General features: G+C 35.2%; 1 protein-coding gene across 1 annotated transcript; it reads right to left on the bottom strand.

Annotated features, from left to right (window-relative positions):
• Positions 14,787-16,673, bottom strand: LOC105175990 (thaumatin-like protein 1). Its single transcript, XM_011098643.2, has 3 exons — positions 16,308-16,673; positions 15,329-15,986; positions 14,787-15,222 (listed from the first exon to the last, which is right to left on the bottom strand). Exons 1-3 carry the CDS (start codon positions 16,363-16,365, stop codon positions 14,979-14,981), a joined length of 960 nt encoding a protein of 319 aa, XP_011096945.1. The 5' UTR covers positions 16,366-16,673; the 3' UTR covers positions 14,787-14,978.

Genomic DNA, 24,709 nt, shown 5'->3' with positions numbered 1-24,709 from the left:
ACGATGAATTTTATAATTAATTGAAATAATATTACAAGACAATTACAACAATCACACCCTGATCAACAATATCAAGTAAATACAATCTAAACAACACATACTATTACAGTAGACAAAACGTATTATGCAGAAGAACAACACTCCAAGCATGGTTCGCACCCATAACCTTTAAAGTCATGCAGTCTTACTTTCGTCAATTAAACTATACAACGTGTTGCGTGCAATAGATTGAAGAATTTCAAAGGTAACCTAATTATGAAACACTCATCTCATGTACTAAACTCTTGTTCCATATAAGAACTTGTTTTCATTTAAATATTTAGACTCTTGAGTGATGTTTTATATTAGGGTAAATTGTATCAGATACTTTCTCTGTTTAAACTTAAATACACAAATATCTACTGAGTTTTGAAAAATTACAAGAAATCGAAATCTCTCAAAGATGTACTTAAAAGTTTACTAATGATAGGAAGTGTTTCTATAATTAAACGTAATTTATGGGGTGTCAATGTAATTTACCCTATACATTATGCATGTGTTGCTCTATTACTTTTGTGAATCCTTACTAAAAGATTTCCTTAAAAAATTTATTATCACTTTATTAAAAGTATATAGTGGATAATATAAAACATAAACAAATTATTTCGAAAAATTCATATTTTAAGGGTTAATTATAATTAAACTCCCTTTAAAAATATAAAATTACACTTTCTTCCCAAAAAAATTTAAAATTACACTTACAGCCCTCCCCCTCTAAGAATTCTCCACTCGTCCCCATTTCCTTAGGGTTTGGACGAAAAATATTGATGTTAGCAAAAATTTATATAAAATTTCAAATTTATTCTTCATACAATATTTTCATGTAATAATTTTGTAAGGAAAGACATCCAATGATGTTAACCTCATTCCATATATCTCTTTATAAGTACAAAAAGTATATGGGAATGCTAAATGACGGGCAAAATTAAAAATTTATGATTTTTTTTTTTTTGCTAACATAGTGTTTTTCGTCCAAGTATTAATAAAAAGAAGTCAGGTGTAAATTATGATAATTTTTAAAGAGGATGTAAGTATAATTCTAAAACTTATTCGAGAGAAAGTGTAATTTTATATTTTTAAAAAGAGCCTCGGTACAACTACCCCTATTTTATAGTATAACTCATAATAGTAGATAGATAGAGTAGTAGTGCAAAAATATTCGGAGGTGGATTTGGAAATTTTGAAATGCAAAAGATTCCCCATTTTCCTGACTTCTTTTGGAACAATATAATAGAAGAGGGATTCTGGTAAGATGATAATGGATGGAGGGATGGATGCTGCCTATTGCCTAAAGGCAAAAGCAGATTCTCTTTGGATCAAATTTATGCTATATATTTGCCCTTCATATGATTCTCCTACACACCCAATCTTCCCCCCACTATATGGTTGCACAAACATTTCCAATTAAGTGATCCAATCACACTCTGTTTACAAGTGAGCAACAGAGGGCAACTGCTACTTTAACTCTTTTTTATTTTATTTTATGCAATATTATACTTTTTAGTCTGATAAGATGAGGGTCGTCAGTTAAAGTTCCTCATTTTATAGAGTTGATGATTAAAGTGTCAAAATTTTAAATGAATTGAGGGATTTTGTCTTTTTCTGAATTGTCGTTAGAAATTTGACGAAGTTTTGTCGTGTGACCATCATATGCCAGTTAGTTAATTGTTGATGTCCCACTTTTAAATGATGGACTATATATGGAGACCTCTTTATTCAATGAGATCAAAAGTGAGAAATCAGTAGCTAATTGACTCCATGGTCACATGAAAGATTTTGTCAATTTTCTAATGTCAGTTTTAAAATGATGAAATTCTCAAAATTGTAGATTTTTTTGGGACTTAAAGTCCATTTGGTTCAAGTGAGAGGGGAAGTGAAACGGGAAGGAGAAATAAAAAGACAAAGGAGAGGGAAAGAATAATAATTTTCCTTTAAGTTATTTGGTATGATTGGAATGAGAATAAATCTCGAATAGTTCTCTTTATTTGGTACTAGAAAAATACATATAATAGATACAGAAGAAAAAATTAATTTTTATAATTTTATTATTTTACCCTTTCTCTTTATTTTATATTAGAAAATACAAGTTAATATTATACTAAAATAATTATATAAAAATTTAAAAATATTATTAGTAATTATATTCATCATGTAAGAATAAATAAGAAATTATTGATAAAAATACTCATCAAAATGAGTATTGTGTATTTATTCTAAATTATTCAATTTTGATACGTTCAAAAAACGCACAAATGAAATAACTCGTGGACTTGAGCTCCCTTGTGGGAACCTGAAAAAAAAATATTGGCACCCGTAGGCCCAAGTCAGTATGCAAGTTTAAAACAATGTCGTTAAAAAGAAGATGCAAAAACAAGACAACAAGCTATTCAAAAGAATGCGTGAAATATGTGTGTATGCCAGAAATTGCTTGTGTCTTTGAAAGAATGTCCCTTTTCTTAAGGGGGGCAAACCTATTTTTATAAACGCAATCCCCTAGCGAGGAGGAGTCTCACCTCATAGGGAGTCAGGGAGGAAGTTGCTAGTGGATAGGTCTCCTCAAAGTTTTGGTGATGGTTTGAGAGGCAAGAGAGTCCACATTGGCTGAAGGATCTCGATGAAATAGGAGTCCCGCTCTTTTGGGAATTTGGCCACATGGACATCTTTATCATCTCCTAATTGAGTAGTTATTGACCACTTGGACAAGTGCTCTTCTGTTATACAGGGTGGTGTTGGGCCCCACGAACTCTCAGGTCAATATTTTTTCTCCTGGGCCCTAGCTGCGGGAAGGTTCCTAAGGACCTTCCTATGGCTTCTTGTTCCATTGGCCTTCTTGGTCTGAGCGTTGGGCTAACATGTAGACTGCAAATTAGGCTGCTCATTTATGGTCATATCATTCAGTGCCCCCACTCTAAGGAGAATGAGGCCCACCCAATCCTCCTTACATTAGAGAGCTTTAGGGGGTGGGAAGTCTCCCCCTCCCCCAAAAAAAATCATTTTGGGAAGAACATCCTTACTTTTAAAGGACTTAGCGAACATCCACCTCGAATTTTGGATCTACCTTGTTGGATGAGATTTGATGATTGGGGTCTAGCCTGCCTTAGGGAGTGCGCTCGTGTCCGCCACCTCCTAACCCTAATGGGGGATGGTAAGCACCCCACAACATGACCCACGTCTTGGGTAACTGCCTAATGAGGGGTGGTTATTTGGTCAGAATGTGGTTGACCACTCTTTATACTCTTCATCTCTTTTTTTTAGTATTATCCTTTCCAGTTCATCCGCTCCCAACATCTAGGAGAGAGATGTTTAGCTTTGGAGGTCCTACATTTGGCATACTTTTCTCCTTACTCTCATAAGTTCCTTCTCTTACTTATCTTCTTCATCTTCTTTCCGAACTATGTGTAGATTTATGGCTTCTTTAGGTGGGTCTGCGCGGCTTGTGGGTGAATGGGGATCCTCTAATGATTTTTCTGAGGCCACTTCTGGGAGAACAAACTCTGACTTGCCTGCTATCGGCAAGGCTCAGAATACAGGCTGAGGCGGGCTACCGCTACTTAATGTCGTCTATTGGATGAGTCCTTAGAGGAGGAGGATGAAAATATTGGGGAGAATAAGGAGCAGGGTTCCTCCCCACGGGAGGAGGAAAAAGCGGAGCCTAGGGCGACAAACGACAAGGTAGAGAAGGTGGTTGGACCTACTATGGGGGATCAGGCCATCTCTTCACTCAAGCTTGCCGACGTCCATCGCTTAGTGGAGGAATATGGGATCTCTTCGGACTATATGATTTATATCTCTTCCCCTGATAGTTAACCGGACTCCCTGCCCCCCCAATTGTTTGTGTTTTTTCACTTTCCAACTCTGGACAGGCCTTTGTTTCCCTGTTTCTTGCTTTTATGAGAAGGTCGCCTATCTCTTTCAAGTTTCTCTCAACCCAGTTGGTCCCAGCTCCTTTCATTTGTTAGTTAGTTTTGTCATGGTGTTTCGGTTCAATAGTTCCCCTACATTAAAGAAAAGAATTTTTCAATTAAAAGGATATGAGCTTGGTGTCTTTCAGTTCAGTCCCGCCGTGGGTTGTGTTTTTTGTCCACCCCCAACGCCCCTAAACACAAGAGAGACAACTTTTTCTATATCTTTTCCCCACCAAGTGGGTCTTCTCTAGAGGTGGATTCATGATCTTCCTTCTACTGCTTCTTTTCATATAAGGGATAAGACTACTGTCTTTTCTCTTCTGTTGGAAGAACTAAATGTCCATCCTTCTAAGTGAGCCTTTGGGTATTCATTGTTGGCTTTCTGTATTTTACTTATCTTTGGTATTTTGTTGGTTAACTCCTATTTGTTTCTTTTCACAAAGAGGACCGTGTTTGACAAACTACTCAGGGATCATGCCTCAGAGAACCTAGGTGGCTGTTCTACAGCTAGTCCTTCCTCCCGGGCCCCAAAGGGACTCTTGGCTCTAGCGAATCAAAGGGAGTGCGTCCTACCTCTGTTGCCTCAAGGGGATCTTCTAAGAGGGCAAGAGGGAGCTCCTCAATTCATGTTTCTTTGGGTGTCCCCCAACTAGACCCAATGCACTCTGGAGCCACGCTTCCCCCTCTTCCCCACCTCCTCATGGTGTAGGTGGCTCCTCTTTTAAGCCCCAACGTCTTTCTCCCAATTGAGGTCTTTACACATGCCAGCTCTTGGTGCCTAACTTTATTTTTGAACTATTACGAGGGGTGCTCAACTTTGGAGATTAACACTCCTTGTCTTCCTTGCCTAAGGAGAATCTGGACAAAATGTTATCCTCTCATGTTGCTAAGGTGAGCCATATGTTTTTCCCCTTGCATTTTCGAACTAAACCTTTTTCTGTTTATAATTTTTCTATTTCATGTTGTTTACTGGGCCATGGTGCTGGGGAGTTCCTATCTTGCCCTTAGATTGCACTTTCTTCTCCCTCAGGGGACAGAAAGAGGAGGAGATTGAAGGATAGAGTGGAGCATTTATTGGTTGAGAAGACCAAGTGAAGGAGGTAAAGAAGAAGGTCGTGGGGAGATATTAGCCGGTTGAGAAGGAAGTCAAGAAGCTGCAGAATGAGTTCTTAGCTCTTAATGAGACTAAGTCACAAACGATATTGAAGGTGGCAGAGTGGACTTGCCTAGACTTCCCCAACTTTGACGAGGGACAGCAGTATTTGGAATCGTATTGGTAAAGCCGCCTCCCCCAATACAAAATGTATGAGGATTTTATCAGGGAGGTAGCAACGATAGCCGGACCCTTCCTAAGGTATGACTTCCATGCCTGTTGGTAATAGTGTGCAGTGCATGGGTATTCCCTAGTAAGCAAAGAGGCAACCTTTCTAACTTTGAGGCAATCTTGGATGGTGCCCCCACTCTTATCAAGAATCCTCCTGCTCCAACTGCCAAGCCCACTGGTTGATTCAGGTAATAGGGTGCTCATGTTTTGTCCATTCTTAATAATATTTTCCAATAGCTGCATGAAATAGATAAAAAATACTATCCGGACGACGATCTAGACCATCTACATGAAGCAATTGAAGAAGAGTCAGTTCCTTTTGTATGGGGCTCCCTTCTATGGTCAATGCATCTGAGACTATGGAGGTAGAGGTCCCAAGGAGAGAACCCCTTAGAGCAAGTTCCTGACTATGCCCTTGCCCACTCAGAAAGGCATGCTACTGGAGTGGTCACATTCTGTGGGGCAAGAAAAATGATTATTCCACTATTCCCCTTAAAACAATTTCTTCATTTTTTTGCTATTTCCCCATTCTGGTGTGGGGGTGAGATAATTTTATTTTCCTTAATTTTATGAATATTTTTGTTTTGCCCTCCACCTACAAGTTTGGCTGGAGGACAAGTGCATCATGTTTTTACCTTTATATGTTTGTGCTAAAGGCTTGCCACCTGCCTATTTTGTTGGATTGCTGGTGATGGGGCTGGACGCCCTGGCCTTGTCCCGCTACGCTTGATGTTTCTTGCATATTTCTTTGTTTCCTGTTACACGACGGCAAAAGGAAGAGAGAGTTTGCCTAAAAATTTATGGCGAGTGAGGCAAAATTACCTATTTTTACACTTTTAAAGTATCACTGATCACCCTAGGGTTCTGTTGATAGTTTGTGTTAGGGGAACGTGGATACTTTAAGTGAGTGCCTGTTTTGGATCATGGGCTTGGATACAATGATGTTGCTTGTTTTAAATCCAGTCCTTTTACCTCATATAGAAGTCTAATAGATGCCTTGCAGGGATAGCATCAAAATTTTGCTTAACCCCAATGACTAGAAGCGAGTTAGCTTCATCACGTTAGGGGGGACCTATTGTTACATTGTTGTGCCTTTGCATTGAAAAATGCAGGTGCTACCTACCAATATCTGGTGAACCGTATGTTTCAAAAGCAGCGAGGACATAACATAAAGGTCTACATCAATATCTGGTGAACCGTATGTTGGTGAAGAGTCGGCAAGTGGACTAGCACATCACTAACCTAGCTGAGCCATTCAGCATGCTAAGTACCACACTAAATTGAATCCGACTAAATGTGCATTCGGAGCCCAAAGTGGTAGATTCCCATGATAAGTGGTTAAAGAAAAGCGGATCTAGGTCAATCCAGACAAGATCCAAGCTATTTAGAGGATGAAACCTCCTACAACCTCAATGAAGTTTAGAAACTAGATAGTCGCATAACAGTTCTTAGTAGGTTTATATCTTGCTGAACAGAGCGCAGTTTACCATTTTTCAGAGCTCTCTAAAAGACCATGAATTTTACCTATGATGAGGCGTGCCAAAAAACTTTCCAAAACATGATGGCTTACATAGCTGAGCTACCCCTGTTCACCAAGCCATCACCACGCAAGTCTTTGTACCTATATCTAGCTGTAAGGCAACACGTAGTGAGCTTCGTACTCATTAAAGAAGAAGACGGGAGCCAAAATCCATCCACTATGTAAGTAAGTTATTACATAGGGCCAAACAACAGTACCATGAGGTAGAGATACTAGCCTTTGCTTTAGTAATAATAGCATGCAAGCTACATCTTTCTTTTTTATCGCATTCCATTGTTGTGTATACTAACACTCCCCTACGAGCAACACTGGGTAAAGTTAAAACATTAGGTAGGATGATCAAGTGGTATGTTGATCTTAGCAAGTATGGCATTTCCTACTAGCCTAAGATAGTCATTAAAGCCCAGACACTAGTTGAATTTGTGAATGAAGCTACTCCTGCTGAGGAGGATGAAGAAAAATGATTTCTTCATGTTGATGGCTCCTTCATCCTTGCTAGCAGTGGAGTGGAATTATCATCACCAGCTCGAAAGGAGACGAGCTAAGATATGCCTTAAGCTTCAAACTCAAAGCCTCAAATAACAAGGCCGAGCATGAAACCCTCATAGCAGGTGTCAAGATGGCACAGGATGCAGGAGCTAGGAACCTGATTGCCTACTCTGACTCCCAGCTGGTGGCCAACCAAGTAGGAAGCATGTACGATGTCAAGAAAGACCAAACGAAGTAATAACTCAAAGAGATTAGCGAGCTCACGAGGTGGTGCCAGTGGGGAGGAGGGGAGCAGGCGACGACGATTTGGGGAGGAAGGGAAGGGGCAGGGGGGCTAGGGAAGAGATGGGCGCAAGGATGATGAGGGTTGGGGTAGGGAGCAGCAGGGTGCAGGGGGCTGGGGAGGGGGTTGGTGGCGGAGGGGAGTGAGGGGCTGGGGAGGGGTGGGCATGGGGAGGACGAGGGGAGGCGATCAATGGAGGCGCTTGGGGAGGGAGATGGGGCAGCAGCGTAAACCTAAAGGGTCACAAAAGTTCTTAACAGAATTTGGAGAATATAGTATCAATATTGCAAACTATATTAAATCATAGTATCAATATTGTAAGGTGTAACCTTAAATTGTGGTAGCAAAAAAATAATTTTCTCATTTTTTGTGCTTCTTGTTGCACGACTTAACAGCCAGGCGTAGCACACGTGGCGGTACTATTAAAAAGCTCTAGTGGAAATATAAAGATAACAAACGGAGTCTATATTTTGGTACCATTTCAAGCTATTTTGAAAATATAATACTAATATTGAAAAGTATTCTAAATTATGACAGTAAAAATGTAATTTTCTCAAATTTGGTAGAAGGTCTACAAACAACGTGGCACACGCACTTTTGTTTTTATATAAATAATTTGCAATGAATATCATAAATATAACATCAGTCCACAAAAGTACAGACCTCATTGTTCAGCAATGATTAGGGCAAAGTATATGATGTATTTTTCTATTAATATTTCTATATTATTGTGATATGATGTTTGTTCTTGGTGTATTTATGATATTTTAGGTGCTTTTATGAAAGGAAAGAAAGTTGTAAAAAAATGGCTAAATTGTGAAAAAAGAAATATTTCAATAGCAGCGCGGACAAAATAACCTGTGACCACGAGTTATTAGAAATCCGCAAAGATAGAAACTAATATTACTTTTATCCGTGCCCACATGCTATCAAGCAAACAGTAAGCGGCAATTGAAGATTTCTAGGTTGAGTGTTGATATGAAACTTGTTGTCGCGCTACTTTATTTCATTGTATAATATTTTGGAAGTTTGGTAGGAATGGAACTAAAAAAGAAAGAAAAGAAGGGTAATTGAAGGCAGATTCCTTGTCCCTCATACCATATTGAGGAACTAGCATTAAAAGAAAAAAAGAGGCAAGAGAAAAACTTTTTGGCTGGAGAATTCTTAAAAGACAAAGAAGAAGACGAGAAGACAAGTGGAGGAGCGAGATCCGACGCCAGAATGACAGACCGTTCACGCCCAACTTTCAACTCCTTGAATTCTTCTATATTTTTCTCTTTTGTATTTTATCTAGATAGGATGAACTAATTTAATTTTTGCTAAGGCTTTTGGAAAGCCTAATGGGACAATATTTTAAGTATTTTTTTCAGATTAACCTACAACTTTGCTTTCATATGTTTTGTAAATTATTGTTCTTATTCCTATAATTTGAAAGTTTGATCATCTCTTAGATTGAATTAATTATGTTGATGAACTGGAAGGGAACTCGGCATAGTCGATAGAAAAATTTGTAGTGTGAATTGAATAATATGTTGACACACATAGGCATGATTAATCTGGTTGCATAGGTTGTTCACATATCTTTATGCATTATTATCACGAGTTTTAGATTGGAGAGGTCTACTATTTCCTTGATAATAATAGGTTTGGTATAGCTCGAGAGAGTATATCAAATTAATTTGGGAAGAATCTCAGTATAGAAAACACTTGCTTTGTTAGATTAATCTGTTAAATTTTATATTCATTGGATCAATTAGGTGGATTTATAGCCTCAGTATCTTTCTCACTACTAAATCTTCTCAAATACATTCATTTAATTTATTTTAGTTAGTAATTGCTTTTCATAGTCATAATCCACCACTTGATTCTTGATCATCCAAATAACCACAGATTATTCATAATTTTGATAATTATTTTATTTAAATCCACGTAAAATCAATATTTATCTAATAGCTAGTGCACTTAGTACTGACCCCTACATATTTTAGCAACCAAGGAACAAGAAACATAATAAACCATGCCCACTAACTTGCAACCAACATTGACAATTGACTATTGTTGGAGAATACTATTCCTCAATAAAGTTCAATTCTTTAATAAAAATATATATAAAAAATTAAACTTTCTTCAAAAAAAAATTTAAATTATATCTACACCCTCTTTGAAAATTTACTGTTTTACATCAGACCTTCTTTTGTTAGGATTTTGACGAAAAATGCTGACATTATAAAAAAATTGTATAAATTTTTAATTTTATCTCTCATTTAATATTTTTATGCAGTAATTTTGTACTTACGAAAAAAAAAATATAACTGCATTTGACATCACTCATTATATATATTATATTTATCCCTTTATAAGTATAAAAATATACATGAAAATAGTAAATTAGGGACAAATTAAAAATTTATGTATCTTTTTTTTTTGCTTAAATCGGTATTTTTTGTTCAAATCCTAGCGAAAGAGGATCAAGCATAAATCAAGAATTTTTTAAAAAAGTGTAAGTGTAATTTCAAAACTTTTTAAAAAAATATATATAATTAATATTTTTAAAAGAAATTTAAATATAATTAGCCCTATATATATCATTCGACATCGTGGCTCTAAATATTTTATTCATAAATTTATCGATCCAAATATAATATTAAAATAATTTATATGAATCCAATTGAGTTTGCAGGGCCACTAAATTTCCATTGGACAAAGGGAAATATCACTTTCCACATGTTGTGCTCTTTTTTTGTCAAAATATTTTGAGCATTAATTCAACCAATGATCATTTTCTTCTATCTCCATGAAAATTACAGCTCCTCTTTTCATGACATAATTTCAAGAGTGCGACGTTCAAAAAATGTAGTGCAGTCATTAAAATATCTCCAAAACCTTACGCACTTCAGACCATTAATCACAGAAAAATATCCCATTAATCTTAATCAATTCCTTTCTCACTTTGTCATCATTATGTCATAAATTAAATTAATTAATTTACACTAAGAGGGTTTTTTGATAAATTTATAAATTTTTTAAAAATATTTATAAGATCTTTTACATTGTGTTTAGAACGATAGATTTGGATCGAAGAATTTCAAATCAAAATAATAAATTCATCAATTTTATTTAAATGAATTCGTTCGACAAGAGGTTTCGATTTTTTTTTACTATATTCTGTGACGCTGCGATGGATTTCAAATTTCATTTATTTTTTATTTTTTTATTTTTAATAAAATAAGCTTATAAGATGAAAAAAAAAATAATAGACATCATTTATAAGCTCTTATAAAAGTAATAAAGAGTTCCAACTTTATTTTAAAATTTTTATTAATTTATCGTTAGTATAACATATTACAAGTTGCATGCTCTTATTTTATCCAAATACATCAAATGACTTAAAATATATTTTAAAACACGTATCCACTGACAAATAAATAGGTTCGTCCCTTCATAATAAAACTAATTATCAAATATCCTTTGTCTTTTGTAGAACTGTAAATATACCCTTAAAATTATAGTCGTAATAACAAAATTTTGTAAATACCCACAGAGTAAATTACATCGACACTCCTCAGAAATAGTATTTACAATCTTACAAAATATAATATATATTTATATAATTAAACCGACTCTTAGAAAAATATTATTGTAATTTATCCTGAATAAATTTAGGCAAACATCCTCCAAAACAGACTTTAACTATTATATATACATGGGAAAAAGTATTATTTTAGTCCGCTAAATATGCTTAATTTTAATTTTAATCCGATAACTATGTTCATTTTTATTTAGGTCCAGTAACTTACGAAATTGTTAATCCTCTAGTAGATTTTCGGACTAAAATTAAAATTAGGCATACTTAGCGGACTAAAATAATACTTTTTCCTATATACATGGGTTAAATACACTTGCATTCCTGAACTATTCTTGGCGTAATATTATTATAAACTAACAAATGTAATACTTATCTCGCTGGTTGGACAAAATTGGCCCTCATGCTTGATAATTATATTATTTTCAATATATTTTAGTATTTTGCACATTAAATCATCACCAAATTATTTTCTAACTAAAAAGTTTAATGAGTGAAGAATTTAAATTAAAATTGAAGTAATAAGTAAATATATATAATAGATACACAATAAATATAATATCCCTAAAAAAACCTTTTACATGAATTTTTTGTTGTGTATTTATTGTAGTTATTATTAAATTTTTTCTGTACTTATTTTATAATTCAAACTATTTTACAAACTCAAAAATTAAGTAATGAATGAGCACAACAAATACACAAAAAAAAAAAAAAACATGTAAAATATCTTATTAATTTGGTAATAAATTAAGTTATAACTATTTAGTTTTTTAAATAAAAATGAGTAATAGAACATATCCATTTTTTAAATATATTTTCTTAAAAAAATATGATAAAATTATTTATTAATTTTTTCTTAAAAGTATTTAACTTTCGATTAAGCATATAGATATTTTTTCAATTTCTTTTAAAAAATATATATCAGCTGTTGGAATATTATATATATTAATTTATGACCCCATTTTTATTTTGAATTCTTCATTTATTAATTCTTTTTAAGTTAGAAAATAATTCAGTAATGATTTCATGTCAAAATACTAAAGTATATTGACAATAAAATAGTTATTCAAATTGTAAGGAGCAATTTTATTCGACTTACCAACGAGTAAGTGTTATATTTACAAAAAAAATAAAGGAAAAAATATTATTTTAATCCGCTAAGTATGCCTAGTTTTAATTTTAGTCCGATAATTATGTTCATTTTTGTTTAGATCTAGTAACTTACGAAATTGCTTACTTTTAGTCATCTGGCAGATTTTCGGACAATTTTACTCCTATGAGTGCATATGGACTAAAACTGTCTTTCAAAAGTTGCATAGGGGTAAAATTGTTCGAAATCCGTTAGAGGACTAAAAGTAAGCAATTTCGTAAGTTATTGGATCTAAATAAAAATAAACATAATTATCAAACTAAAATTAAAATTAAGCATATTTAGCAGACTAAAATAATATTTTTTTCTAAAATAAATATTACATTAAAAATAGTTCAGACGATAAAATATAATTAACATTAAATAGGTGACATTATCTTTTAGGCAATCATTATTGAATGAAAGAAAATGCGTTATGATGAGAGTATTAGTGATGAGTATCGGCACCAAAAGGGATAAGAAAGACAAAAAGCTAAGAAAGTGCCAAAGTTATTGGCAGACAAACACTCGAATCTTAATGTCCTCTCAAAGTGCTTTCCTAAAAAAAACATTTACCTTAAAGTCGCACTTTTGGGCCTCTCTCTCTCTATATGCTGAACAAGGGAATTTTTAGAGCCCACATGGAGGTAAGAAACTTCCTCTCTCCCTCTTGGTTTAGGCATGTTTGTAAAAAAATGTACTTTCTGGTGAGGGAGTATTTGCGAGAGCTTTTCAGAATTTAATTTTTTTAAAAATATTTTTTTATAAATAAATTCAATTTTTTTTAAATTATATTAGCTTTATTATAATAATCTTTATTTTTTATTTATTTTTAAATTTGCACATCTGAAATTGTTATTAGAGTTTTAAGATAATTTAACATTAATAAAATGTGATATGAAAAACGAGCAAAAAAATTCTTTATGAAAAATAAATAACAAATTATCCCTGTATTCTGAAAAATAAAGCAAATTACCCCTATTTAAACCATTGATAGAGGCGTAATTTACTTCATTTTTCAAAATACATAGAGTAATTTACTAATTATTTTATAAAAATTTATTTATTCATTTCACATATTATAAGAGTAAATTACATTTAACCCCTCAAAATTATCTTGGGAAAGAATATAACCACCTTTTTCTCGTATTTTTTATATTCCTATTTTGGTTCCATCTTTCTTTTTCCCTTTTCTTTTTTACACCCCCCCCCCCCCCCCTTGTTCTTTTCCCTTTTCTTCCCCAACTTTCCGCATTGTGTTCTCCTTTTTACCTCTACTTTCCCATTCATTCCTTCTGAATTCCTATTCTTCTCCCCCACCCCCCACACCGCATCGCCACCACTCTCCTCCGCCATCAGCAACACTCCATCCCACCCACCAGCAGTCCTTTCACCGCCTGTTACTTCTGTTTTTTGTTTTACTAATAACGATGAATGAATTAGGGTTAAATACGAAAGTACACTCCTCCCAATTTTTTTTTGAAATTATAATTACACCCTTCCAAAAAATTTCTGTTCACATTTGACTCATTTTTCTTAAGGTTTTGAGCGAAAAATGCTGACATTAATGAAAAAAATTACATAAAATTTTAATTTTGCTCTTTATTTACATTTTCAAGTGTATTTTTTGAATTTATAAAGGGATAAATAGAGTAAGTTTAGCATCATTATTTCTTTATAAGTCCAAAATTATTGCATGAGCATGTCAAACAATAGTAAAATTAAAAATTTATATAATTTTTTTTTACTTGCTAAAGCAATATTTCACATACAAACCCTAACAAAAAAGGATCAGGTGTAAATAATGAATTTTTAGAGGTGGTGTATGTGTAATTTCGAATACTTTCTGGGAAAAGTACAATTTTTTATTTTTATAAAGGGTCTAAATATAATTAATCCAATAAATCATAATGAATCATTTCGATACACTGAACAATATCTCAATTCAAAATATATTAATATGACTAATAATAATAAAGTAAGACAAATCCACACATAGACTTGTAAATTTAGGCTTGGATTTAATTCTTCTAATTAATTAAACTCTCCCTCAAATTAATCTAATTAATTTACAAATTCAAAACCTATCAAATCAATCAATCAATCAACTTAGTGCAATACCAAAGCTAATCATCCAAATAATTAATTAGTTGCAAGTTTAATTAATCAAATTAGTTTCATATACACCCAAATTAATTAATTATCTAAATTTCAATGAATTAATTCAATTTAAAAAAAGATAAATTGAACCAAGAATTGATTATCTTTTATTTTAACGATCAATTATTATTAATCAGAATAACTCGATTACATTTATTCTCGTCAAATACCATTAGTTAACAAAAAGAATTACAATAATTATTCTCTCATCAACAATATCATATAAATAAAATTTAATAAAAAATATATTATTAACTTAAAATCTAGAATTAATTGACTACTTCTCCCAAATTTAACCCAAAGCATGGTGATCATAATTGAATCAAAGTCAGAGTTGTAGAGAAGCTTGATTTGGAAATATTTGAGAATTCCCTTTGTATAAATTACATTTAGATCCACCGGATAAGATGTTTGTTTGGTAATCTCTATGTGATACATGACTGTCTGATTTCACCTCTTTTTTCCTGTTGTTTCTCCAAATGGAGCCATACATTGTTCAAGTGAATCCGGGTCAAGCCAGTCAATGTCACGGTACTACTACTGCAGCGAGATGTACAATTGGAATCATCAGTGCCACTGCCAAGAAAGAATGTGTTCTACTTGAGTCTCCAGTTGCCAAATCTGCCAACCATGACCCATCTGCCAAGATGGCCTCCTGGACCGACCCTGACCCTGACCCTGGCCCGGATTCGGATTCAGATGCGGGTTCGGATGAAGACCCGAATCCGGAGCCAGCTGCGGTAGCATCATCTGGTTTGGATGATTTTTGGCTGCAAAATGAAATTTGATTTAGTGAAAAACTAGAAGAAAGAATATCAGAAATGGAGTTTTGGTGCAGTACGACTTGTACATTGTTGCTGCATTAGAGAGTTGTACCTAGGAAGGGACGGGCAGAAGGTGATGACATAATCAGCGGCGGTGCAGGTGAAGGTGCTGGTGGCGTCATCGTAGGCGTAGCTGTAAGACTTGGGACACGCGTTCTTAAACAGCTGCGAGTACATTGACGGCTTGCACGTCGACGGCGATCCGTACTCGCCCTTGCAACAGTACTCCGGAGTGTTGAATGCGTCGCACGCGCTGCGACACGCGCCGCCGCCTTCGGTTCTCAGCTCAGCCGGGCACCTCTGGTTCAGGTCCTCCACGCAGCCCGTAGACGCGCACTGACCCGACCCACCCCTGACGTCAACCATGAGCGGCAAGTTGTACCCATCGACAAGGCTGACGTCGTAGAAGTCCATGGAGCCCGTCCCGAGCGTGAACTCCGCCAGGGTGGCTGCAGTGGCGCCGGCACCGTTGCACTCCATTTGGCCGGAGCCACAGTCTCCGGTAGCGCAGGATCCGTGGCCTGATCCATCGAAGGTGCAGCCTGTCCTGCCCCAGAAGCGCCCAGACCAGCCGGTCGGCGCCTGGAAGGCTCGTGAGCCACCTTTAGGGAGCTCGAATCCTGTGCTCTCCAGTCTTGGGCTGCCCAGAATTGCCGGCCAAATTGTCTGAGAACACTTGTTTACAAATGTAAATGTGGCGCCCCCAACTCCTGCACCACATGGTCACGATCAGAGTAGGGTTCAATCGACTGAGATCAAAAAATCTAAAACTGATCACCAAATTCCAGCGAAAAGAACAAGAAATTAACATCACACTCAACCAAATTTGTGAAATAGAACACGCTCAACACCGAAAATGGAGCTTCAGAAGAACTCAGAGCACCAAAATCAACAAACCCAGATCACCCTTAGAAGTAATACGCGTCTTTTAGCAGCAGTCGCTTCGTTTCAATCCAATAATATCAAACGAATTAGATACATTACACTCAATTCACTCAAAATCTTGAGTAGGTATATGTTTGGTGCTGTACCTTTGCTTTGGAAAATGTGGAGCAGAATGATGAGGACGACGGCGGAGGAGGAACCCATTAAAGATTTTTCCTCCGTATAATATTCCTCGGAGTTGGGGAACGAGTGAATTGTGGGAATAATTACCAGAACAGAATGATAAACCAATCAGGCAACGGAGGAGTTCTTTGGTTAATTCGGCGGCGGCGGCGGCGGCAGCGGGGAGGAGGAGCAGCAGTATATATTGGGCACTGAAGCAATAGGGGAAGAATATGAGCAACGAATGGAGAGGAGTGAGTGGGGAGGGAATCTTCATTATCTGCTCTCTCTTCCTATATAGAGGCGCGCACACACGCACACTCAAGAGATACCCAATGCTTTCTCCAAGGAAAAAAAGAGAGGGTGAATCACCATTTCGTCCCTCTAATATATTAGTAGGTGTATATTTTTTTTTTTAAATAAAACAAATAATAATAAATAGAATGACATTTAAAATACATTATTATTTTTTTTGGCATCTTATGTATATTTTATTTTGTGGACAATTGTAATGACTTTTTTTTTTCAGTTTAATAAAATTTATTCTCATTTGATATTAGAAATACAAATTACCTTCTTTATAGAAAAGAAAATATTAAATTATTTTTCTGTATTTTTTAAAATAGAAAATGAAATTTCGTGTCGTTCAAACACTTCCCTTTTTATAACTGGGAGAGATAAGGGGGGAGGCGAAAGGGGTTGGGTTTATTTTTTCTTAAAAATATTATATATTATATATGTTTTATTTTTAAATAAATATTTATAATAGTAATTTAAATATTATTATATTATATATATAATACTTAAATATATTTATAATAAAAAATAATATTTCATTCATAAAAATCATACATAATCATAGAAGGGACGTGTGCACTACACCACCTCCTTCAAGGTGATAAATTACTTCATTTTTAAAAAATACAAAAAAATAATTTAATATTTTATTTTTCATAAAAAGTATTTTACACATATCCGTATCACATGGCGATAACTTACATTTTTCTCCTTTTTCATTATACATGGTTATATGATTTTAAAAAAAAATTAAATTTTATTTACCATGCAAAACGTAAGCGTAACACCATTTTATGAAAACCAAATATACGAATTTAACTTCTTATTTTTTTAATAATTTACTCCTAGTCACTGGAATATTTCGCATAATGTAATTTAAATTTAATTAGATTGAAGGGTCAGACTTTAATGAAAATAAAGGACTATCACAATATATTTAAAAAATAAAGAATTAAAATGGAAATAAAAAAAAATGGATTTACCCTATACATAATTTAAGTGAAATGTGATTGGTATGAATGTTAGGAAATGGGGCAATATGGGTTGGATGCTAAAACACCATACCCACCGGTTGTTATAAGATGTGATTGGAGTAGGGATGGTGGGGCCATTTTCTTACATATGATGAGACCACGTGGCAGAATTTGGGTTTATCTTGACAATTTGTACCTCATGCATTATGATAACCAAGTACCCCGGCTGCCATACTTTACTTTTGCAACGGAAACATCTACAAAATCCATGCCCTCTTACACGAGGCCAAATTATTTTTATATTTTTCAAGGATAATTACATTTTTTTTAAAAGTTTGATCTAATTATATATAAAATTTTTATGGTTTGAAAATTATATTTAATATTTATGAAATTTTATTTTTGTTTATTAAATAAGTTCCTCTATTAATCAAATTTTATCTAATTTTGATGATATTAAAAAAAAATTGAATAACAATTCATATCTACCTCCCGATTTACTTATTACTGATTTATTTCAAGTTAAATTAATTTTGGTATGATCAAATGATGGTTGTAGCTTAGATATGGCAAACGTTCAAACCATTGAAATTACTCCAGCACTACCACCACCGAATGGATGTACAGGTTCAAATGATGCTTCACTAGATACATGTATAAGAAGGTTGCATTTCGACAACCTCAAGGAAAGACAGCAGATATTTTTTAAGTCAGAGTTGCTCAAAATCAACTTGGCATGTTAAAGACGGCTGTGTTTCTATTGATCTGAAACTAAAAGATGAAGGTCTGTTGAAATGGATGAGTAAGAAGGAAAAAGAAGAATGTGTATGCCAAGGAAGAGAGAACTGAAGCACAGGTGATTTGATTACTAACAAATGAAGAGAAAGTTGGGAGCTGAGAAGAAATCGGAGCAAAGAGACAATTTTGATGGCACAGATGATAAAATGATAGGAAGTACCCTGATTTTGATGTTACCATAGATTCTGAGAGGTATTGATGTGGTCGAGGATTTTCTGCTAAAGGATAAAATTGGGTTTTTACCACGACGCGATTGCGCACCAGATGGATTTTGTTGAATACGAGGCAAAAGAGAAGGTATCTCTCATTACCTTAGTAATTTATCAAATAGTTCTCTTAGCAACATCATTATGTGAGTTGCTGATTGCCTTACCACATATTCTTACATCACTAGAAAAAATATGACTTTTTGCCATAGTTACTTACCATTGTTAAAAGCGAAAAATCGTGAGGAATACTAATTAACCAGAGTTGTACATTGACTATTATTAGCCGTTGTTTCTACATGTAAGACCAAGATATTAGTCATAGCTAAAGACCATGGCAAATGCAAATGAACAGTGGTAAAAACTGAAGTTTCCAAATTGGTTTTTGAGAGTCATAGAAAGCATTGATTTACCATAATTTTTATGTGGCTTTCATAAGCTCCATAATCTTATTTTGAAAGCTTGTTTTTAAAATAAGATCAATATCTCATAAATTCTATAACATCTTTTGAGATATCTCAATATGCTTAGCCAAACAGCCCTCTAGTTGGAAATACCTGCTGTTATTGGATGCAATTCTTGCAACCTGTTTTGCATTGACATGCCACTCGGCATAGTCAAAATTTTGCCGTCTTCTTTAGCTCTATTCTTCTTTCCTTTACTCAACCAATTGGTATTTTTCTTTCTTTATCTAAGGATTAAATGATAGGAATTCGTTTAGGTCAAAGTAATGTTGTTTCCTTTATTTTGCAGCATGATGCAGCTGTAGAAAAGCTTGCAAGAGAGGTAGAGTCGACGTTCATCGGGTCAACAAATGTGAAGGTAAAACATGCTCCATAATGCCTACTTTCTTGTAGTTGTATAGTCCTGGCCTAACAAGCACTTGTACACTGTGTAAGGACTGCATGTTAACTGACGACGATGATGCACCACATCTTAAGGTGGAGCTGGAGAACTCCAAAAACCTACAAGATGAGGCTGGTGACAAGGATTAGTATCGACTATATTGGGAATCTATAGATTTTGAACAAATTAATATCGAATCAATTATGTATTTGGTTTGTTGTTTATGAACACTTTAAGCGTCAGGGTAATTCTTGTTAGAATAGATGACCAGAAGGCCAATCAAATTAGGCTTTTGTAAACTAATTTTGACAATTTTGATGTAATATAATATCTATGTTTTGAGTGAAAGTAATATTCAAATTACTGCTTGATTCTTTTGTTGTGTTTACTTGTTGTGTTTACTTGTTGTGTTAATATTTACTTAACTACACCACAAAGTCCACAGACCAAATGGATAAATCTAAGGGGTTAGGTTGCGCATTGTTTAATGGCCATGAAACCAATCCCTGTGGATTCACCTGAAACGTTCCAAGTTGAGAACCTCTAGATAGGGTATCGAGTGTCCTAAAGAGACTCGCATTAAGTACTGTAGCGTGTTTCGTCGGTAGGAGATGTAGGTCGTCTATATAATTTTAGTGAGTTGGTTGGTAAGGTAGTCGACTAACTGAACCGATTGGCAGAGATCGTCATATGTAAGCCTCCAAAAGCTTAATCGTTATGACTGGGAATCCTGACTCCAATAGTACGAGATTAGTTCTCGAACTTGAGAAACCATGACAGTCACATGTACATGATGATGTAGCTTAGATCTAGGAATAATGTCTGTGTCGAAAGATATGGACGTTATAAGGCTTATTTAGTACAGTCAGAATGTGTAGTGAGGACGCTGCGTTCCAAGAAAGAATCCGTCGCCTATTAATATCGTGATAGTAGCATCATCTATACTCTTTGAGACACATTTTCCTAAAAGTCTGTGGCCATAGTGATTGAATAAGTGGGATAGATTTTCCCAAGACAATTCAGTAGGGTAAACGGATGGTCTCGAGTTATTAAGTATAGATGCCTAGAGTTCAAGATGGGAACCGAACTTCAATTCCATGCCTAGACTAAGGCCGGGAGATTGTTGATGGAAGGATCTTACTCGTATGAATTTGGTTGCCTAAATGTTCATCTATATTCACCTAGTCTCTAGTGCCATGGACTATTGCTAGACAACCACCCATGGTAATGGATCTAATTAATGGTGTTGGGAACACACCCAAGTCTAGCTAAGGGTGAACCTAAAGAATCACACACTACCACTATAATGGGATGGAATTAATTTGAAATTAATTCTAGAAAAATTATATTAATTTAATTGGACTAAATTAATTCTTAGAGATAATAAATGATTGGATAATTTATTTAAACTAATCCATTGGATGGATGACTTGAAATTTAATTAATTGAATTAATTGAAATTTTAAATTAGTCATTAAAATTAATTGGATTAATTTTATTAGGCTTGATTCAATTTATGAATTGGATTCATAAATTGATGGAGAGATGAAAAAGCTTGGATCTCTTAATTGGATTAAGGATTTTTTTTTTAATGTTGGACTTACAATTACTAGATTTAATTAAAGTCCATTTTGACATGGTCTTGGTTTAATTTTATTTAATCAAGCCTATTCAATTAAATACAAGTCCAAGACTTCGGTTGGACCTTGTGTAGCTTTAGGAGCCAAACCTCTCCTTGGAAGTGTGTGTAGCCGAGTTGGTGCCGTAGGGTGCACCAAACTTGGCCGCAAGGTGGCTTATGTTAGAATAAATGCTCACAAGCCAATCAGATTAGCCTAGGATTTATTTTATTTGAACAATTTAATCGATATTATATAGTATTATTTTAAGTGAATAAAATAAGTATTCGCTTATTTTGGCATCCACTTTATTGTGCTCATTTTGTATGTCTATATTTTACTTAAATATCATAACAAAGCCCACAGATCGATTGACAACCATGCAATTGGGCCACACATTGGATGGCGGTAATGAAACCAACTGCTAAAAGGTTAGGTTCAAAACGTTCCAAGTCGAGCACCTCAAGAATGGGCATCAAGAGTCCTATGGAGACTTGCGCTAAGAGTCCCATTCAAATTGATGAGTATCGTGTTTTATTGGTGACAGACGCGGAGCGTCTATGTAATCTTGGTGGGTTGATTGGCTAGGTGTTGAATCAATTGAACTGACTCGCGGGGATCATCATATGGAAGCCTTGGAGGCTTGGACGGTATGCCTCGAATCCCCGACTTCGATAGTATGGGAGTAGTCCTCATACTTGAGGAATCACGGCAGTCATGTGCATACGATGATTGTATCTTGAATCTGTGCAAGAGGTGACTGTGTCACAAACACGATCATCATAAGCCTTATCCAGTGCAGTCAGAGTATGTAGCAAGGACAGTGAGTTTCAAGAAGAGGATCCGTCCCCTGTCAGTATGTGATAGAGGTATCTCCTATGCACTTAGAGATGTGTTCACGCTCTATTAATCTGTGGCCACAATCGTTGATCGAATAGGAAAAGGAGGTTCCTATGTCGAGAAACTTGGTGTAACGCGATCTCAACTATTAAGCATAGACGCCTAGTACAGGATGGGAACCGACACCTAATTCCATGACCTATACTAAGGCCGGAAGACAATAGAACGGAAGGACCGTACCCATATGGATCTGAGAGCCTAAATATTCACATGGTAATTCACCAGTCTCTAATGTTATGGACCGTTGCTATACGGCCACCCATGGTAACGGGCTTTCTGATTAAGAATTAATCAAGAATTATTTAATTAATAATGTGTTAGATACTAACCCAAGTTTAGCTGAAATGTGAACCTAAAGAGTCACACACAAATCACCGCAAAGGAACAAGGAATTAATTTGAAATTAATTCCATAACTAATTGGATTCATTGGATGGAAAAAGGCCCAAAAATAAATTAATGGCATTAATTTATATTGGGCTTGTCCTCATAGTTTAATAAGTTGAATTTTATTAAATAATAAGGATAATTTGGGTTTATGTATTTAATTAGATTAAATATAAATTGGGCTCAATTAAATGGATTTTTATTAAATTGAATTTAAAAAAAATTATTGGGCTTGTATTTTTAAGGATAAAAATCGGCCAAGCCCATTATTTTGACCCAGTGAAAAATTTCATGAAAGAAAATAAATGGCTAGCAAATTGTAATTTTGGAAAGTACAATTCTAGCCATTTTGGGAATCTTTTTATTTGGAATAAAGATAAATATGCCTTGTAGATAATAGAATGTATTTTAGAAATATTCTTAACTATCAAACAAGGTATATATATAAAATATAATTATTTGGGAAACAATTATAATCATTATTACACAAAAAAAAAAAAAGACCTCCTCTTCCATTGCACTCGGTCGCCCTCTCTCTCTCTTGCACAAGCTGCAATTTCTTCTCTCCTTCTCTTCTAGCAAAGAGGACGTAGAGATCCCGACTCCCATGTGGTGTGGTTGAATTAGAGGGCTGCTACTTTGGAGCCTCAAGTGAAGAGCATTTCAAGGGACCGTGAAAAATGAAGGTATCGTTTTTCACCTTTATGTTTTTTGGTTTTGGTGATTTTCCATCAGCCCCGTGTTCGTTTTTATTTTAATACATCAAACACTCGAAAACTCCAAAGGTACACGCCTTGCATTGGTTTAATTTTGCATTTAATTTTTGTTATTACGCATTTTTATTTTCACCGCTTCCGCTAGCACGTTCCCAGGCCGTACCACGCGATCCTTGAAGTGGTATCAGAGCCCGATTTGATATAGGGGCTGATGATTATGTGATTAACGTGTTTTTACGGCTTTTTGAAGCATGTCTTTATCGTTTTCCATTTAATGGTTATATGATAAAAATGGCTCATTCCTTTTGCAAATTATGGATGATTAAAGCATATATAAAAATTTGGAATTTTTCTGGGTTTATGCTTTATTTTGTTGTTTCACATTGAACACAAAAAAAAAGGGAAGAAAAATTGCAGCAAACACTGCTGCTGTCAACGGATAGTGCGCGCACCGCCAGGCGCAGTAAGCAAGGCGTGCGCGAAGGAAGCGCGCATGGGTAGGGCTTGCGCGTGCATGCTAGCAGAGGGGCAGCGCAAGCGCGTACCCTGTAGCGAAAACAGCGAAGGCAGTGCGCGCTGCAGGTTGGGGGACACTAAAGCATGGTTATCCACTCAATTTTTCATGAAGGATTTGGGTAAGGCTTCCTACATCCTTGGGATAAAATTTTCAAGGATAGATCTAAAAGGATGTTAGGATTAAACCAAAACTCATATGTTGAGAAAGTCTTGAGGAGCTTAAAAGATGTTGGGCATCCCCTATGCATAAGTTGTAGGCAACATTCAGTATGTTGTGCAGTGCAATAGGCCTAACGTCGCTTATGCTTTGAGTGTAACGAGCAAATATCAAATATATGCCGAGGAGGCACACTGGATTGCAATCAAGACCATACTTAAATACCTGAGAAGGACTAAAGATATGTTCTTGGTCTATGGCGGTGGAAAGCTGATACTGGAAGGCTATAGCGATACTTGCTTCAAGTCGAACGATGATGATGTCAAATCACGATTAGGATTTGTATTCAAGCTTAATGATGGTGTGGTAACTTGGAAGAGTTTCAAGCAAGATACCATAGCTGATTCCACCACGGAAGCTGAATACATAGCGGTTTCAGAAGTAGCTAAGGAGGCGGTTTGGATGAAAAACTACATCCAAAAGTTGGGTGCGGTACCTAACATTGCTGAGCAGTAATTATCTTCTCTGATAATAATAGGGCTACAGAGCAAGCTAAGGAATCGAGATATCATCATTGATCTAAACATATTCTTACATGATACCATCTGCTTAGAGAGATGGTGGGAAGAGGTGACGTTCCGATGGCCCAAGTCAACTCAACAACAGATCCGTTGACCAAGCCGATGTCACAGATCGCTCATGCACAACATCTTGGGAAGATGAATTTGAGCCAAATGAGTGATTAACTTTAGGTCAATTGGGAGATTATTAGGATAGGTGATAAAAAAGCCAATCAAATTGGGCTTTTGTAGACTATTTTTGACAATTTTGATGTAATATAATATTTATATTTTGAATAAAAGTAATATTCAAACTACAACCCAATTCTTTATTGTGTGTACTTGTGTTAATATTTACTTGACTACACTACAAAACCCATAGATCAAATGGACAAATCCAAGGGGTTTGGC

The sequence above is a fragment of the Sesamum indicum genome, linkage group LG13 (genome assembly GCF_000512975.1).
Source record: "Sesamum indicum cultivar Zhongzhi No. 13 linkage group LG13, S_indicum_v1.0, whole genome shotgun sequence".
NCBI classification, from domain to species: domain Eukaryota; kingdom Viridiplantae; phylum Streptophyta; class Magnoliopsida; order Lamiales; family Pedaliaceae; genus Sesamum; species Sesamum indicum.
The sequence above is the reverse complement of the archived record's forward strand: the minus strand, read 5'-3'. Positions and strand labels throughout refer to the sequence as shown.

Excerpts from the sequence above, each read along its gene's own strand:
- LOC105175990 (XM_011098643.2), bottom strand. The coding sequence starts at position 16,365 with ATGGGTTCCTCCTCCGCCGTCGTCCTCATCATTCTGCTCCACATTTTC. Across the intron at positions 15,987-16,307 it reads CCACATTTTCCAAAGCAAAG|GAGTTGGGGGCGCCACATTT; the intron begins GTACAGCACCAA and ends CATGTGGTGCAG. Across the intron at positions 15,223-15,328 it reads TTCTGCCCGTCCCTTCCTAG|CCAAAAATCATCCAAACCAG; the intron begins GTACAACTCTCT and ends TTCATTTTGCAG.